At 41.9% G+C, this 12,052-nt stretch overlaps 1 protein-coding gene across 1 annotated transcript in view; it reads right to left on the bottom strand.

Annotated features, from left to right (window-relative positions):
- ntrk2a (neurotrophic tyrosine kinase, receptor, type 2a) overlaps positions 1 to 10,975 on the bottom strand; it is a 95,690-nt gene extending 84,715 nt beyond the window's left edge. Inside the window, exons 1-5 of the mRNA XM_069683634.1 lie at positions 10,355 to 10,975; positions 7,586 to 7,660; positions 6,114 to 6,185; positions 5,572 to 5,640; positions 4,375 to 4,523 (exon numbers count right to left, since the gene is read on the bottom strand). Coding sequence (XP_069539735.1) covers positions 4,375 to 4,523; positions 5,572 to 5,640; positions 6,114 to 6,185; positions 7,586 to 7,660; positions 10,355 to 10,620 — 631 coding nt within the window. The 5' untranslated portion in view covers positions 10,621 to 10,975. The remainder of the gene's footprint in view (positions 1 to 4,374; positions 4,524 to 5,571; positions 5,641 to 6,113; positions 6,186 to 7,585; positions 7,661 to 10,354) is intronic.
- Between the last annotated feature and the right edge of the window lie 1,077 nt (positions 10,976 to 12,052).

The raw sequence follows: 12,052 nt of genomic DNA, 5'->3' as shown, positions 1-12,052 counted from the left end.
AACTGGACCGCTTTGACTCTACAAGCAGTTTGAGCTACATGTCAGTTTTACTGGCAGATGATTTAGTATTAAGGTTTATATACTCCCAACCGACTTGAAATATAAACATATTTATCCAGTTTTCCTTTGGTTCAAAGTGAATTTTCTGGATTTGATGGGCTGAGATTCAAAGGCTGTTTGCCAGACTAGAATAATAATTCAGTAATAATAGTACCCAATTTTTGCAAAAACTATGTTAAACGTTTTTACTGTTGAATGCAAATCGTTTTAAACTCTCAAGTTCTTCAATATTAACACAAAGCAACTCTAACTGCTACGTTTTAGTTAGCAACACATCATTAAAGGGTAATAAAGTTGAGCTTCCTGCATCAAAGATAGATTCGCCCCTAACCTCCACCCAGGTTCAGCTGTGCATCATTCAGGCTATATAAGACAACTGATAATTACAAAATCTTGCTTAGTATTCTATCTCTGTACAACAACTTTTCCTCCGCATTTGAAGCAATAAAACAGCCAGAAACCTGCCCTTTCCAGCAATTTTTCAGCTTGAATCCGTGTTTACAAACTGCTAAAATGACAGCAGCATGCCCTAAAATCTCTAGAGGGGCCAAACGTCGGTGGGTGGCAACACTACCTTCTAAAAACTAAACAACCTTGTAAAACATCAGGGCTACAAGACACGGTGCTAATGAGTCTGTCAATCTGCACTGAGTTGATTTTCTTTGTGCTTTCTCACTCCTGTGTTGATTTTAAGTTAAGTATTAGGCCCTATCGCTCATTTCTCTTGTTTAATAACTTCTTATCTTACACGTAAATGTGTGGTCTCCCTGCCTCAGCCTCTATAAGATATTCACACAATAGCTTTACTGCCCACAAACACAGGACGAGCCATCTGGCCTCTTTGCTCTGTACTGCCACATACTGCTTCAGCCCCTGCCTACGTGCTCCTCCTGCGTTTCACATATATTCACTGAAAGAGCGAAGAAAGTTTAATACAGACAGATATGTAAATTCAAATTTCAAATAATTCCCATAAAGGAGACCGAGGTTAGAAAGGGGAAGATGAAAGCAGACGAAAAAAAATACTTGATTAGTCAGAGCAGAAAGTGAGTTCTGACAAAGGGACATGAACCTGATCATTCCAGCCGAACAAATGTACAGACAGACAGAGAGAAAGGGAGACGGATGAAGACAGTATTTACACTATTGTATTTGACCATATTTAAACGGAAGGGTCGCGCTGGGGATGAACGGAGAGTTGACTTAAAGTTAGCTAAACGGTCTGTAGCAGTGGCTAATTAATTAGCTATGAATGATCTAATAAGCTGCAGAGTCACCCACAGAATGAGACTCTGTTTGTGGTGGTAGCTAGTCGGAAGAAGCGTACTCACCGCATGCTTGCCCACATATCCGCTAGGAGGGAGAACGGCGGGTGTAACCGGCAGAAACAGGCCGGTTAGGTAACTTAAAACCCTTTTCCAGTCGTCTCATCTGCGCCAAACAGCATACAACAAATAAATTAATCAGAGCGAGCTAACAAGCCAGGTACCTGTAGACTTCGTAGCCGGTCAGTTCACTGAACCGTACAGTAAGCGATAATAATTGTTCGTATTAGTACGTAAAAGTCTCCACTAACAACACAAACACGGCCGAGAGATTAAGTTCAGTGACTGAATTAGCTGACAGCTACGAGCATCCACCTGTCAGACAAAGTGACCACGCCCCTAATTATGCATAATTGTACTTAATACATGTATAATAATGGGCGCGTTTTATAAAGAAAAATACCTCCCATATAGTGTCCAAGAACAAAGAAATTAGATATAGATACCAAAATTGTTTTATGTACCAAACAATTTATAATAAAGGGCCACTCAAGGAACTGCAATTTTTTCAATCCTCTCATTAACAAACAACTAGGTGGGTGTGTTTTGATACCTGCAGCTGTTTGGACCCCGACATATTTGTTGAGTGACACAGTTCCTTTCATTTCACATTGCACAAGCATGGGACTGTAGTCATTTTCACTAAGGCTTTGTAAAGTTCAGCAGTGGGAACAGTGCCAGGCTTTTGGGGCGGAGCTCCAGCAGTAAACAGTCCACAGAGAGAGACAGACAGAGAGGGGCATATGCGGGTGGCCTGAGAGATCAGTGTCAGCCTGAGGGCATCATTGGGCACTTCCTCTGCTTTGTGCCTTCCTCATGTGTCGCTCAGTTATGCTCAGGCAGACAGAGGGACAGACAGTTTTACATGCAAGCAGACAGACACATGGAATACATAGATGGCAGAAGATAGCAAGAAAACGTGACAGAGAGAGCAAAAGGCCAACAGTTGGGACAGACTGAGAGGTCTTTTGGTGTATCACTGTTAGCCCCGGGGCATCGTTTGGCACCCCTGCTGCTTCTTGTCCTCCTCCTCATATTTCACCCTGCCAGGGGGTCCCCTGCCCACCTCTCCAGGGGCCCTGCTGTAACTGTGCTAATGCCAAAAATAACTGCCGCTAATGGACGGTAGACATAGGGGACGGATCAATAGAGTTATCAATGACATTGTTAGCTTCCTGCTAGCTAACATATTGCTTGTTCGTCCCGACTGCCTGCCCCTGAGCTATTTATGAGCAGATTATTTGCTCTGTCAACAACAGGGAGGTCAAAATACTACGAGACTTGTGTTCCTGCTTATCAGAGGAAAAATTAGATTATATTTCAATGGAGGCCTTTCAAGCTTTTCTGATTGCTATTATTGTGTTTTATCATTTTAAATCAGATGTGAAGATTCCGTTATGTTCACTCCAATCAGTAACAAACTGCATCTGACTGGTCTTATTGGCCCAAAGGCAGGAACAATCTGCATCTCATTTGTTTGCTTTGGTCAGGCTCAAGCTCTAAATTATAACTGAATGTCAATTTTAGCCGGATTAGCGCTCATAAAAACCTACAAATCCAGGCTGAGCGTGAACAGATTTGTCTTCAGAGAATCACAGCAGGTCAGGCTCAGGCTTTCAGAGGCGGTTAAAGCTGTTATCTATCCCTGTGTATGAAAGAAGGGAGTCCAAATAGAGAGGCTCACAAAAAAACAAGAAGAAGAAGAAGGGAAGATTGAAGTGTCAATTACCTGCTGACATTTATACACCCAAGCTTGATTAACTCTCCAATAAAAAGTACATAAAAGGTTTGTGGTCAGTGATAGTCTGTGTAGGACTGACAGGACGGTTAGCTTGCTGGTTAGCTTGACATTACAGTTGCGTTGTAAAAACTCTATTCACTCATATCAGTTTTTTTACGGTTTGAAGACTTAAAGATGAAACATTTTCTGGTCAATTAACTCTGTGGAAAATGTCTTTTAAAGCGCATCTTTCCATAAGTGCAGAAATACTTCCTTTGTTAGAATTTGATGATTAAGGAGAAAAAGGAAATGAGATCTGCTGCATGACAGCAGGTCAGCGGTGCTATAGGACGAGGAGCAGATGGTCTTTATAACACTTCATTTTACTGTGATACATGCAGCGAATTTTCTCCACTCAGCATCTCTGAGACTCGATGATGTCATCTGTGTGTCAGTGCACCTCTCAGTATCCTATCTTTCTGCTTGTATAATGCCCTGCACAGTGACCCTTCTACACCTACAACCATGGCATAAACTCACTCAAACACCTCTCCACAGGTCACACATGCCGCTCTCCTCCATCTGGAGGCTCACTTTGCATCATAAGAGAAGAATCCACCAGCACAGAGAAAACGTCGGCCTTTTTAGCGTCTTTCTAGTAGCACCCTGCAGAAACCAAACTACTATCTGAGTCCTCGTTAAAAGCAAGGATCTGAGTGTGCATGCTTGCCTTCATTTGGTCATTTGTTTGCCTGCTCATGTGTAAGAAATTGTAGCTTTTCCTCTGCTAAGTGTCTGGGGAAATTACAAGATACAGAGCTAAGCAGTGTGTAAGTGAAATACAGTGTGTGCAGCATCTCTGCTGTAGCCACATACAGCAGGTATATATGAGCGATTACTGCAACGACTCTGGTTGATGCATACATTTTATTATTTGATTTAAAAACAGACTTCACCCTTCTGTTTTTCATCCTCCCCTGAGTACTGGCAAAACTTAGCATGTGTGTTTTTATAATAACAGAATTTATGAAGCGTTTGTCCAACACTTAAACAAACTAAGCACTCATACATAAAAACAGATGTGTCTGGCACATGAAAGCACACACACAATCAAAACAGAGATTTGGAAAATCTCTCTCTTGTAGAGGAAACCAGCGGGATTACTGTTTTTCCTCCAGCACTTTGCACTCTGCCACAACTTGGGAATGACTTTTCCAGGCCCTTCTTTCGTGTGTCTGTGTGTGTCTGTGTGTGCGTGCATGTCCTCACCACAGTTAGGTAGTGTCAGTCTGGACAGCAGCTTGCGTCCTCCTCCGTCCTCGATGCAGCGCAGCTCCTGAGTGTCTGCCTCCTCTCCCAACCACAGCTTGATCCACATGTTCTCACAGGAACAGTGCAGAGGGTTCCCTGACAGGATTCTACACACACACACACACACACAAAAGTCACGAACTGTCAAAACCAATGAGTAGTAGGCGAGAGTGACTTAAATTTGGGGAAAAAACGTTAACTGTAACTTTGTGCTAGCTGCCACAGGACTGTCAGTGTGTCTTACAGAAATAGTTCCACTTTTTGAGAAATGTGCTTTTGTGTCAAGAGTCAAGCTATTTAACTCTCAGGTCTATCAATGAAATATAAATCAACCACAAGCAGCCGTTTAGCTTAGCTTAGCTTAGCATTAAGACTGTACCAAGGTGGTAACAGGTAGAACAACTCTGTAAAATAAATAAACCAGTTCTAAAAAACTGTATCATTTAGTTGTTGTGTTGAAATGTGCTTGAGTATTTTTTGGGGGGAAGGAGGCCTTTTTGGTACCGTGACCAACAAGAAAGTCGGTACTCCTGGCCAAGAAAAAGTTCAGCCTATAAATCTCATAAAAACAGCCACGTTTTATGATGTCTTTTCTACCTTTGAGTTCATTAGCTTAAACAAGGTAGCGCTGATATGCAGACGATATGCTAAACTAAGCTACCTGCCCTCAGCCTCATACGTGATGGACAGTTTTGCACCAATCTTCTCCATTAAGTTGGAATTAAAGATGATTCTATGAAAGAGCATTGAACTATATTCAACCGCTGAGGAAACCAAAGGAAGGTTCACTTTTTTCAACTGCATTTTGTTTCTCAATGTCTCGCTTATTGTGATTTAAAAATATGACTTTAAGGGGGAATATGTTTGGGGTCTGTCTGCCTTTAGTGATGCACAAGGGCTCCGTATGATTGACACCTGTCAGCTGAGTTGCCTCATATCAAAGTCATAAAATAATAATAATTGTCTCCAGTAAATTCCAAAGTTAAAGGCAGCAGTAAACTTAACTCCATGCTTCAAAACATCATATCTACAGGTGACATAAAGATGCTGTCTGTATATGTTCTACACACTGTGAAAGCTGGGAGTAAACAAGACAGAGAGAGAGACAGAGAGAGAGAGAGAGGAACAGACAGATCCAGGCTGCTCTGAACTCACAGATAGGAGATGTTGAGGTGTCTGAATATCCTCCAGGACAGAGACGACAGGTTGTTATCCTTCAGATTCCTGGAAATTAAGTCAAACATCAGGGGATGAGATCAAAACATCAACACAACAAGGAATAAGGTTCATGTTACAGAAAGTGACAGCACGTTTCCACATGCATCAATAAGCCTGCATTATATTTCTCATTAAAAGTTTTCCCCTCTAAGGACTGTGACAATTAACCTTACGTAGTACATCTGATTAGTATAATAAGAATCAAACTTTAATTATGTTGACAAGATCCCAAGATCAATTATAATCCTGTTCAGGCTGAACCTGGACTGGAATTAATTTGCCATCAAACTCTCAGCTGTCACAGTGTTTGATTTTCTGGATAAAGTTACTAATAAATCTCACTTACATTATGATAAAACTCAATATCAAGAAAACTAGTTTTTAAATTCAAATCTCAACAGAGTCACAGAAAGGTTACCTGTACTGTGGCTGTTATGTCAGTAGTGAGTGATGAATGTATAGCCTGAGTTTTGACTTACAGGTATTGTAGCTTGATGTTGTTCTGAAAGGCCAGCTTTGATACGTATGTGAGCCTGCTGTTGGTCACCGTCCTGTCACAAAAACAAGTCATCGTCATCATGACCAGTTCAAAATAATCGACATCAACTGCATCATTTTAATCATCATCATCATCATCATCATCATCAAAAAAAAAATCCAGCCTCCTGTTAGGCAGTATAAGCAGCATTAAATTAGTGTATGTCTATAGTATTCGGTTAAAACTGTGTAGGCAACTACCAGAGAAACAGTAAGAAACCAATTATCAGTTCATCTCTTTTATCAATAAGTTTAAAATGAATGATGCCAGCCCAAAACTGAATCTGAATATATATTTAGTATTTATCTGTTTAGACAAGAGTTTCCATACTTAATGGTAATGTAGCTGAATGTGACCAAGATCTTTGACTTTAATTCATTCTGCTGCACGTAAGGATAGATCATCGTTCTACGTACAAAATAAAGATTTCCTCTCGCTAATTTAGGGGTGTCTATGCAAAATGTCCAAATTACAGATCATTCCTTTTCTCAAATTTCCCACGGTGCAACATGATACTGAAATATGACAGAAGTCTCAAAAGAAAGCCTGTGTCAGGTGTCTGTAATATCCCCACATGCTGCGCATTACTCAGCACTGTGCAGGTGCAGAGTGTGTGTGACCTCATCAGCTGAGGTGAGGCTGTAACACAACATCATTATGTTATATGAAAGCTGGTATTAAACAGATGGTATGTTACTGAGTGATCTCATCTGAGCAGAGATTTTAATATTGCCTTGAAAAAACAAGACAGTCAACTAATGACATAAAAATATTAAAATAGCATTATTATCAATTTTATTATAAAATATAGTATCACAGCGTTTCTTGAATAAATTACACAGTTGTCTTTGATCTTGTCTCAAACACTCGTCCTTCCTGTTTCCGTGTTTTTGTCTGCTACACTCACAATTATTAGAATATAAAGTTGCAGTGCCTAACATGCTTTGTGTTAATGTCTCTACAAAATGGAATTTTTGGCTGTAAAATGAGGTGTCTCCTTTACAAATTATTATGCTGCTTGGTCGACAATTCTTTTTTAAATTAAGAAACAAAATGAGACAGATGCATAAAAAAAGACTACAAAATACCCTGGGGCAATACCATAAACACAGCAGGATTGTAAAGCAACAATACATTCCCCTAAGCAAAGAAAGAGAATACAGGGAAACTATATCTATACTTCTAATATATTGAACCATAAAAAGCCAGATAGATTTTTTTTGTCTCCCATAAAATGCTGCAAAAATTTGGGCCCTGTGATTGAAGACTTTGGTGTTGTGGTTAGCAGGACAGCCACGTAAAAATAAGACATATATCACTATTTGTCTAGCGAATGTTTCTGTTGATAATAGCCCTGAATAAATGACATGGCCCCAGTGTTTGTGTTGGTAATATATGCTGTAAAGGACTCACAGGTTCCTGAGATTCTTGTAGTAGTGCAGGTCTTTGTCGTTGATGGAGGAGAAGCTGCTCTGGTTGGCGATGTAGCTGTCAGGAGATACAAGAGTGTGTCACAAGGCTCATTTGTTAGCAGGGAGGAGGAAACAAACACAGAGGCAATTCAACAAGACAAAGCAACATAATAAGCTCATAATCAGAGTTCAAAATTAAAAAATGAAGGACCACAGCTGATAAATGACCCTGCAGGGGCGAGTGTGTAGTGTTTAGATGTAGAGAAATAGGCTCAGCTCTCTTCCGTCAGCTGCACTTGAGCAAGGCACTTGACCCGTTTGAGGGCCAACAGGAGACGATTGTAGTGAACCCCCTCGAGTGAATGAGTGTAACTGTGTGAACAGGAAAACAATATATACTTTTCAAATGATGGATCTTTGAGATCAGATGTCTGAGAGTATCTCACCTACAGAGGGACCAAGCTGCAACTGTCACAGGTAAGCTCTTTGTCCTGAGGAAACTCAGTCTCACTGATGTTTAGCCAAATCACAAGGTCATTAAATGATGCTTTTCATGTTACAGACATACAGAGACCACCTGAGAAAAACATCTCTCATTAGATTCATTGATTTCTATTTAAAGGCCTTTAGTCTGTGAGGGTTTTCTGTCCTTACGTTTTATTTTACAACTCTGAATTTAAACCCAAATAACTGCATTTCAGTCAATGCATGTGCTGATCGACAGACAACATCTAACCCTTACAAATCATTTATAGTTCTTTCCCCGGTGGACTTGAAAGGGTCTAAGCTCGCCCTACAATACCACTCATCATGTAATTTCCTATTCCAGCAGGTGCCTTTGTTGCATATCCTCCATCCTTTCTCTCTCTCTCTCTTCATTTCCTGTCTGGTCTCTGCCCTCCACCATCAAACAAAGTCAAAGTGACCGAAAAATAAACTGTGGAGAAAAAACATGAATAAAATCTGATATATGCCTTTTAATTATTAAAGAAGCTGACCCAGAATGTCAGCATTTTTCAGTGGATAAAAGACAGAGTTGCTGGTAAATTTAACCCTTCGTTCTTTGGAAGCCTCCTCTTAAACACACAAAAATACTCTCACTATAAATTGACTGACTGACACAAAACTAATAGTCATTTCCGACAGGGTGTTTTATGGAAACAGTCTACTATATATCATCAATTTAACCTTCAACGTCAGCAGATAAGTATGTGCTCAGGTATCATCGCTAAATACTACGACCATATCTGTGTTATCATCATGCTTAATGATGATTTCACTGCATGTGTGTGCGCGTGTGCAGGGAGGAGTATAGCTTTAAGTCACCAAGCCTATAATTTTACTGACTGTGGGGAAAATGTCTGTATTATAGATACTTTCTGGGCTTTTGTAACAGGTTACAAAAGGCTGCACTGCCTTTAATACAACTTTATCTTATGATGCTATTGTGTTAATATTTCTTAAAGAAACAACACCCACAAAATATCATATAATAATCATAATCAACATAATGAAATTGGAAGTGTTTTTTGTTTGATTGATTTTTATCATTCAGTTATTTAGTACAAAAACCTGAAACCACTTTAATGAAAGATATTTAGGCACAAATCCTCATTAGTTTGACTTCACAATGAGAAATCAACAACTCTATTTGACTTTAAACCCATTTAGGAATATACATTGACATTGAAAGCCCCTTAGATTGAGTCAGTGCTGTCCCAGAATCAGGATGTGTAACCACTTAACACAGTTAGGGTGGACACTGTAACCTGCTGTATCTGCCTGCTTTTTGGCAAGGTCGTTTGGACTTAGCCGTCGCGCGGTCATCAGTAATTTGTCTGTTTACATTAGCCAAGCACCCAGTCAGTCTTTCACCAGACTGCTGGCTCATTTCAGCAGCGGCCAAGGCTTCTCCGAGTTCATCTCAGACAAGTCTTTATCAACAAGGCCGTTCATCTCTGCCAGGAGAGATATTGCAGCAATGACTTTTCTTAATCTCCTGTTTAATTGCTCTCAGATATGACGTGTCTCCGTTTATTTCAGGGCCAAATGACGTTTTAAGGAATGGCAGTGAAAAGGGGGTGAGACAGTGGCTTTCAAATGCTCACTGAAATTTTGTGACATCTTGAATTATCACACTCTGAAACACAAGCAAAATGTTGACTCTCACATCGATTTTTTTCCGCGCCTGAGGTTCATTTAAATACACTCATATTGGCCATCTTGGGAAGTGTCTGTGCTAATATTTGGACAGCGGTGTCTGTCTCTGTCCACGCGCATACACAGATCACACATGCACGCGCCCGCACACAAACTGGGCTTTGTCTAGGCTAATTGTGAGAATAAAGTCAATCAGCCGCAGCTGCTTTCATTTTTAAATGGCCTGTCTCTCCACGCTCGTGTTGAAAAGACTGATGTGCCCCATGATGGCAATGAGCCTGTTATGCAATATAGGTTACAAATGATGCCTGTTTGAGCCGAACCCGCGCCGAATTCATCAGTAGGACTTTGATTTATGTCCAAACAGGCTAATCCGTAAATTTGCCTTTAATTTAGATTAATTAAAAATAAATTAGATACAATCTAGAGCGGGTCTGGTTCTTGTCTGTCAGCTGCAGACACCTCTGGCAGAGGGTAAAGGGTGGCATTCCTTTATTCTGAAAGTGTTGGGAAATACATTTACTTCATAAAGGCTAATGATACATGTATAGATTTAAGGAGCACGTATTTTTCTCCATCTGTAAAAATGACGCTGATGAGTGACACTCACATGTCGGTGATGTTCTCCATCTCCGCCTCGCTCTGCAGGACCGGGAAAGCATTGATCCCCCCCTCCGGTTCCACGCAGGAGATCCTGGTGCTGCTGCAGGAGCAGGACGACGGGCATGCCTCCGCGGACAACCAGGGATCCCCCGAGCCCACTGCCACCCCGATCACCATCACCCACCACCACCACGACCACCAGCAGGACCGCCACGACCCAGACCCTCTCCCCGGCGAGAAGAGAGCCCCACTCCCGGGTCTCCAGGCGCTCATCTCGGGTGCCAACTTCAGCTATAAGGCTCGCTGAACAGCCCCACGGCCACGGCGCAGGTTGGCTGGGATCAGCCCCGGATCAGCCAATCAAGGAGGGGAGAAAATCAAGTAAAAATCCGAGGCTGAGCTGGTCAGACAGGCGGTGAGGCTAGAAAACCATCGGCCAAGACAACACTGACAGACAGGACAGCGAAAACAGGACAGTGTGTCGGTCCTTCCCCGTGTGTTTCCTCCAGAATCCCCCGTCAGTCAAAATCACACTGAGACACTGACGGGTGTGTGCCAAGGAGGATCTCTCTCTCTCTTGCTCTCTCTCTCCCCCCCCCTCTCTCTCTCTCAGCCTCACTCTCTCCCTTTCTCTCTCGACAATGTTCTCTGTGTGTGGATGAGACGGGTGGGTGGGTGGGTGGATGATACAGAATAAATGACAGGCAGGATGGGAGAGCCTTGCACTGCTGGTCCCGCACGCTGCTTGCAGGAATGATGAGGATACCTGCATCAAAGCACATCATGTATAAAAGTGATACCTCATTGACCCCCCCCCCCCCCCCCCCTTTAGAGAGATGCTACTTTGCTCTGCTTGCAGGAAGGGTCAGGTGCAGAGCAGAGGAGTTCCTTGCTCAAGGGCACCTCGACACAGCTACGTGATTTAGTGTTTTCCGTTAAATTGTCTGTTTTAGTTTCTGTTCAGGCAGGGGGTCAAAGTTCAGTACGCTCTGTGACACCCCTCTGCGGAATCGCCTTGAGCTGTGGACGAGGTGTGACTGTGAGCGTCCTTGTCTGACAACCGGGGACAGAGAGGGAGGAGAGGTGGAGGAGACTTCCGCGTTAAAGAGGTTATTTAATCTATCTGCTAGCTGGCTTCACATAATGTGCCTAAATGAGATATAAGGGGCTATCAATTTACAGGCTCTAATTGCCATAATCATCCTCATCATCACCGTCGTCGTCATTATAATCATCATTATCATCTGGTTGCTATGCTGGGTGTTTCATGAGTAGACCTGTATACAGTTAATCAATGAAGAAAGAGGCTGTCTGAAGGTGCCCTTACTGTGAAGTGAGGTTGTCACTCAAGTGGCACATTTCCTGTCTAATACTGAGGAATATGTGGATTATAATGCAGATTACAACCTGCTTTGTCCAGTGAAATAAAGGTAACATAATATTTGATCATCCTATAGGTCTTTTTAGTGAGCTGGTGGGTGCTTTCATTAAAGAGGATGCTGTAATGTCTAAAACATCACATAAGAAGAGGCAGAAAGAGAAGGGGGTGCCATCACCAATCATCAAGTCTTTAGCCGGCGTGTACTAGACACAGCGACACCTTATTAAATCATTAGGCCGTATTTCATAATCATATGGGGCTCCCAGCCAAAGCAGACCTGAATCAATAATGTGTCATCTCAGAGTGGAGGCTGCACGCTGCTAT

The sequence above is a fragment of the Semicossyphus pulcher genome, unplaced genomic scaffold, assembly GCF_022749685.1.
Source record: "Semicossyphus pulcher isolate SPU_LCO1_2020_fin unplaced genomic scaffold, fSemPul1.0.p SCAF_6, whole genome shotgun sequence".
Taxonomy (NCBI): domain Eukaryota; kingdom Metazoa; phylum Chordata; class Actinopteri; order Labriformes; family Labridae; genus Semicossyphus; species Semicossyphus pulcher.
This window is presented reverse-complemented; position numbering and strand designations above follow the sequence as displayed.